Raw genomic sequence first — 7022 nt, 5'->3', positions numbered from 1 at the left:
CCGAGCCCTGCGGAACCCCACTGCCTACGTCCCTCCAGGTTGAAAATGACCCATCTACTACCACTCTCTGGGTGCAGCCCTCCAGCCATTTGGTGACCCATTTGACTGTGTGGGTGTCGACACCACAGTCCCCCAGTTTCTTAATGAGAACGGGGTGAGAGACAGTGGAAGTGGAATCTCTAGTTCAAAACTCATGTTTCTAGTGGACCCTATGAAGGCTGCTGCTCATGTTGCTACCATTAACCCACATCACATCTGTTTTGTCAGCTGATGCTCCTACCTCTACCTTTCTGTTATATGGCTCATCTTTGTACACCAAGGCTGTTTCTTGGTTTCCCAGTAGTTTTAAAAGCTACTATTCATAGAATCATAGAAAATTAGGTTTGGAAGGGATCTCAGGAGGTCATCTAGTCCAACCCCCTGCTCAAAGCAGGGCAGTCCCCAACTAGATCATCCCAGCCAAAGCTTTGTCCATCCAGGTTTTGAAAACCCCCAAGGATGGAGCTTCCACTACCTCTCTGGGTAACCTGTTCCAGTGTTTTACTACCCATCTAGTGAGAAAATTCTTTCTAATATCTAACCTAAACTTCCCTTGCTGCTACTTGAGATGTTTGTTCCTTGTTCTGTCATCTGCCACTACTGAAAACAGTCTAGCTCCATCCTCCAGACAACTTCTCTTTAGGTAGCTAAAGGCTGCTGTTAAATCCACCCCTCCCCCTTAAGTCTTCTCTTCTCTAGACTAAATAAGCCCAATTCCCTCAGTCTTTCCTCATAAGTTATGTCCCCCAGCCTCTTCACCATTTTTGTTCCCCTCCGCTTGACTCTCCCCAATTTGTCCACATCCTTTCTGTAGTGGGGTGCCCAAAATTAACATAGTACTCCAGATGTGACCTCACCAGTGCTGAATAGAAGGGAATAATCACTTCCCTTGACCTACTGGCGACATACCTACCAAGGCAGCCCAGTATGCTATCAGCCTTCTCAGCAACAAGGGCACACTGGCAGCTTCTTGTTTACTGTAATCCCTACGTCCTTTTCTGCAGTGCTGCTGCCCAGCCAGTCACAGCCACTAGCCTGTACTGATGCATGGGGTTATTCCATCCTAAGAGCAGGACTTTGCACTTGTCCTTGTTGAACCTCATGCGATTCCTTTTGGCCCAATTCTCCAAATTGTCTAGGTCACTCTGAATCCTAGCCCTACCCTCCAGCATATCCACTACTCCCTGCCCCCTCCACCCCTCATCCCCTGCCAGCTTGGTATAATCTGCAAACTTTCTGAGGATGCACTCTATACCATCTTCCAACTCGATGAAGATATTGAATAAAACCAGTCCCAGGACCACCCCCTGGGACACTCCATTTGATACCAACTGCCAACTAGACATTGAGCCATGGATTACTAATCTAAGAGCCTGATGCTTCAGCTAGTTTTCTGTCCACCTTACAGTCTATTCATCCAAACTATACTTCCTTGGCTTGCCTGTGAGAATGTGGTATCAAAAACCTTGCTAAAGTCAAGGTATACCACATTCACCGGCCTCCCCACATCCACAGAGCCAGTCACCATGTCATAGAAGGCAGTCAGGTTGGTCAGGTATGACTTGCCCCTGGTGAAGCCCTGCTGATGGTTTCTAATCACATTTTTCATGTAGCCCTCATGGGAGGGTTCAGCCTGAGCTAGAACAGATGCATAGCTAGCTGCCTGATGGTGTCACAACCTAGGCTTTGCCTATAGGTGCTATGGATCATGGTTTGAATCTCAGGGCACACCCACCTGTTCAGAATAGCATTGATCTCTCTGAGCCCTCTCCTACCTCTTATTTTCCTCCTGGTCCCACACATCTTTCTCTCCTGGCTGCCCTCTGGGTCAATTTTAGGAGGAGGACTAGTAAGCGCTCAGGCAATGCCTAACCCATGGCCTGGTACCTAGCCAGATCACTTTCCTGGGAAATGGGAGAAGAATGTTCAGTCAACTCTAGTGAAGAGAAAGAGTATGAACCTGGGTCAGTTCTTCCAGGTGAAGTACCCTGACCACTAAAGAGGAGGGCCTCTGTTTTTAGTCATAAAGGGTACTGAGAGATATGCTCTGGGAGATGGTGCTTTATTTAGCAAGCCACGGTAATTAAAAGCACCTGAGCATCGTGCATCAGCATCTCTGCACCAAGAAATGTCAGCAGAGTGTATTGAACTAAAGCTCATTTAGTTCAAAGCGCCTCACCATTATTTTTTGGTGCCTGGCTGCTGATACACATGACACTGGAGGCTGCTGGAACAATTTCTGCGCCCAAGCAGACTCAGTTAATCAAATCTGCTCTGATGTGCTGGATTTACAGCACATTGGATCAGCCACACTGCACATCTATAGGAGCCCAAACTCATTAAGCATGTTTTTCTGTACCTAAGGTTTTGGGAGTAAAATGGAGTGATACACATACCTGGGTGATTCTGTTCCACCATGGAGCTCACATAAACATAGTGCAGCCTTCTAAGGAATGGAGTACCAGACAGAGTTGCCATCCAGGGCAAACCCTGCGGGAGAGATGGGGGGAAGGGGGCAGGACATGTAAAGGTGAAATTGGATTTAGCCCAGAATCTTTGCTTATGATGTATGTATTTCCTCTTTTGATATCAGAGCTGGGAATCTGAACATATAGCAGACTGTGCAAGACTAAGCAGAAGCCTCATGAAAAATAATCAAATATAAAATCTGCTTATTGCTTACCACTGAATGTGCCCTTTGCTCTGAACTTTTGCTGATGAAATGTCAGGATAAACAATCAGAAAATCTTTGAATGACTGTATGCTTGTCCACTGGGTGTGAAATCCCTATATAAAAATAGATGATAGATTTGCTATTTCAAGGTTCTGAAATTAGGAAAAATCCACAAGGGGTTCTTATGGAGGAAACAGCTCAAGGTTAACACATCTTTGGCATCATGAGTTGGAACTAAATTGGTCTGGTTAAATCACACATAATAGAAAGTGAATGGCAAATTATAGTGGAGCTGGAGGCACTTCTGCACATTGGTGAGATACTCATTGGTGAGAGAGCTTTTAGCCATGATGCATCTATATCCTTGTTGAGGGCAGGTTTATCTGCATCCAATACTGAGGAATTACAACAACAAGAAAACTATGAAGTACAGTTATTCAGTCTCTCTGAGCAGCAAAATCCTAGATAACAACAGTTTTTAGAAAACTGTGATTGTTGGGGGGTTCTTGAGTAGTTCAAGATGGCAAATGGCCGGCAATCTTTCACACAGGGCACCAGTTAAAATTTAGTGAAAATCAGTGCTTTCTGATGCAGGTTTGTTGAGCTGGTAGGAATATCAGGGTTTCTTTTCTGGAAAAACATGCACAGCAAATAAATCATAAGAGAGATTCAGCGAGATTTTGGAAAATCTGCATACATTAAATATACCATTGAGGCATTCCCTCTATAGCCTCTGAACACCTCAGAGACATTAAGGAATTTTTTTTTTTCTTAACACTCACAGGATAAAATGCCATTATTTCCAGTGTACATGTGGGAAACAAAGCCAGAGTAAATAAGAGGGCCTACAAATGTTTATGGCCCTGCTCTAATTCATGGCAATTTACATAAAGTACCATGAGTTAGAGCCCATCCAACCCCAACCCAACAAATGTTCACCTGTTGGGTCAGAGGCGGGGCTGGATCCAGCCAGTACTGGCCCTGACCACCAAGTGGGGGTGCTCCAGCAAACTCCAAGGTGGCTTCTGAACCACACCTCTTTCTTGTAATTGGCCATTTTAGAAGTGCTCTGTGGCTGTGCATGCATGTGACATCATGGCTGTAGAGTGCTTTTAGGGGCCCGATCATGTAAAAATTGTAAATTATGTAGGCACTCTAAGTGACTTGCCTAATGTCACACAGGTTTTCTCTGGTGGACCAGGGGACTAAATCTATACCTTTGGAGTCCCAATTCAGTGTCTAACTCACAACTCTCATCCTTCCTTCATTGAAATTTGATCTATACTGTTAGGAATAGCAGGATATGGTGAAACAAGATGCATAAGAATGGTAAGACAGAACAAACTGATACATACTTGTATACTTTGGCTAAACATGATGGGAATCAGGATCATGGAAACTCTTTGCAACCAATCTAAGTAGTTTAAGGCATATGTAGAATGAACAACACAGGAAAGATGCATTTATGGCTATAAATAGGAGTATGAATAAAGTGCAACAATGAAAAATTAAGCTAAATATTAGGAAAAAGGCCCTGGAACAGTTCTGTTAGGCTATGAAATATTCTGATGTGGAAACAGTCTGAGCAGAACACTAGGGATCATAGATAAGGGCTAGGGAGATAGTTTAGATAACCTTTCCCATCAAAAATGATTTTCTGCAGTTTAACCTATGTTTCCCCATTTTGTCTTGCAGCTTGTAGACTACAGAGTAGAGTTCAGTAAGTGGTGGGTGACTGAGTTTAAGACCATCAAGTTTCCTTCTCAGGGAACTGTCTTTGATTTTTACATTGATCCAGAAACAAAGAAGTTTGAGCCTTGGTCTAAACTTATCCCCAAATTTGAATTTGATCCAGAACTGCCATTACAAGTAAGTCAATCTGTTTGCTTTTCTGCTCTTAAAGAATATAGGGGCTATATATGTGTGTAGGTGTGCACATTGTATCTCTGTCAACTATGATTCATTAGCACTGGAGTGATAAAATGAATGTTTGCTAATAAAAGTTACGTTCTAAGGTAAGTATATTAATTCTAAAGTCATTAAGCTGCCCAACTGGTTTAGTCTTTTGTGATTACAAAAAAAAGGTTCATTATGGAAATGATACTCTTGTTACAGTGAATGGGACTGTGTTTGCTAGGTGGGGCAAACTGGATCAAGATTACCTGCAAAAATATAGTGCTGTCCCAATTATTAGTCACATATCTGTTCTCATGGTGCTTGGATCTTTTCATGAAAATTCACTGTAGCAACATCACAAAATAATTCATTTTTTTACCTGAAAAAATGAAACATTTCATGTTTGAGGTAGATTTTTTTGACAAAATGGAACTTTTCTACAGAAAGAGATTTTAATGAAAATTTGTTTAGTTACAAAAGTTTCATCAGGAAACATTTATAATAGAAACATTTTGATCAGCCCCAGGGAAAACCTATTTTACTAATGACACAGTTTCACCAAGGCAGTTATTAAATGTTCAATTTAAGTGTCAGGCAGGGGTTTATTGAACATTGGCCCTGCTTGCTTTGGGTATGCATGTTTCCTTACATGTTTGTATCTTGCTTGGCTTGATCAGGATTCCCCCACACCTGTCATCTGACTATGGCTGCAAGAGGAAAGTTGGCTTGAGACTCACTGTGTGTTTCCATCTTGCTTTCTATAGGCTTGTCTGGTGCCTACTAGTGAAACCATACGAGTAAGATACTTCATGGACAAGCTCCTGGAACGACGGAGGCCAGTCATGCTTGTGGGTAATGCAGGCACTGGGAAATCTGTGCTGGTAGGAAGCAAACTCTCTTCACTGGATACTGATGAGTACATGGTGAAGAATGTTCCATTCAACTATTACACCACCTCAGCCATGCTTCAAGGTAGGATAACAGATGGGCTATTAGAATTCCTTGGAGGCACAGGTTAAACAATAATTTTCCCATTTGACAAGCATAACTGCATTCACAGTTGAGTGTGAAGGGCAACTGGAGACACTGTAGTGAGCATTCTGAATAGTTGGGGAAGGCACCTTCAAAGGCTGAAGCTTAGTTTTATTGACATTAGTGTTTCACAGAAACCTCTGGACTCTGAGTTCCACTGTAAAACATAATTTTTTTTTGACATTATCCCTTCCTTCTCTCAGTGTAGACATGACAGTTTATCACTGATTGCTATGAAAGAAAGTCACAGGCCATTCAAGGTCTCCCCACAATCCATGTAGCTCTGACATTGCACATGGTAGTGGAGTAGGCTTATGGAGACACTAATGGAGTGTTTTCCTAGGAAACAGGAGGCAAAGCCATCTGCTAGAGCTGAGAGTGGTCAGAGATGCACATGTGTCAGCATTACCAGCTTATCTGGCCTGTGACTCATTCAGGGAGCCAAGTCTTTTGGGGCTCCCAGTCAAGAAAAAATCATATTTTTTATAAAACTAGGCCAAAGAGATCACAGCTCCCCAGGGACACATGTGTCTTTGTCACAGTTCAGAGCAGCCAAGTTCCATTATTTAGTTCAGTCAGTGCAAGGTAGGGGATGAATTTGGATTAGTTGACAGGGAGAGGAGCCATTCAGTTTTTTATTGGGTGGGTGGCAATATGAGGATGGGGTAATTGATGAAGTGCTGCAGAGATTCATTCCAACTGGGGGTGAAAGAAAAAGCAAGCAGCCCTTTCCCCTGCAGTTGCTGTCACTCCACTCCAGGCTTGCCTTGTTATTTTCCATTCTTAGTGGCACGCAGTCTTGTGTGTATTGTTGCTGTTGCAATCATGGATATAATCCATTTCAGTTCTTTTTGGTTCCTTGTTGCAGGACTAGCCCCAAGGGTATCCATGATACCCCTTTATGGGGGGAATTAATCCTGCCCCACTCCAGCTCCTCAGGCTAACCTCCTTTACGGCTTCACTTGTCACCCTGATGCAATGTGTATGTTGCTTTGGGATGCTCCCCCTGCAGAGTCCTTGACTGAGCTTGATGAATCTGCACTTGGCCTAGCTCAAACTGTTTAACCAGATACCCTCACCCTTCTCACCAATAGATATAAGTCCACTAACTCCAATTCTGTGCCTCACTGGCACTGATTGTGCCCTACTAGTCCTAATCATGGCCTCCTGGCCCTAACCATGCCTTAGGGACATGAAGTGTTGACTCCACCCTCCTCTGTAACCACCCCCATGCCTCATGGGTTTGAGGTAAAAAAAACTCTCTCTCGGTTCGTTTTCTTTGGAGGCTCATTGAATAACAAATCCTTAGGCACACACTGTTGGTGAGACAAAAGGTATATATTTGCAAATAGGGTCAGAGGGAGAAGACAAAAGATCAAAA

General features: G+C 43.3%; 1 protein-coding gene across 1 annotated transcript in view; it reads left to right on the top strand.

Moving 5' to 3' along the window:
* The window catches only part of DNAH9 (dynein axonemal heavy chain 9), a 388028-nt gene that overhangs the window by 95967 nt on the left and 285039 nt on the right, over window positions 1–7022 (top strand). Inside the window, exons 21-22 of the mRNA XM_019536510.1 lie at window positions 4409–4582; window positions 5374–5581. Of these exons, the coding sequence (XP_019392055.1) occupies window positions 4409–4582; window positions 5374–5581 (382 nt within the window). The remainder of the gene's footprint in view (window positions 1–4408; window positions 4583–5373; window positions 5582–7022) is intronic.

Source organism: Crocodylus porosus, unplaced genomic scaffold (genome assembly GCF_001723895.1).
Source record: "Crocodylus porosus isolate Cpor-Errol unplaced genomic scaffold, CroPor_comp1, whole genome shotgun sequence".
NCBI classification, from domain to species: Eukaryota; Metazoa; Chordata; order Crocodylia; family Crocodylidae; genus Crocodylus; species Crocodylus porosus.
The sequence above is the reverse complement of the archived record's forward strand: the minus strand, read 5'-3'. Positions and strand labels throughout refer to the sequence as shown.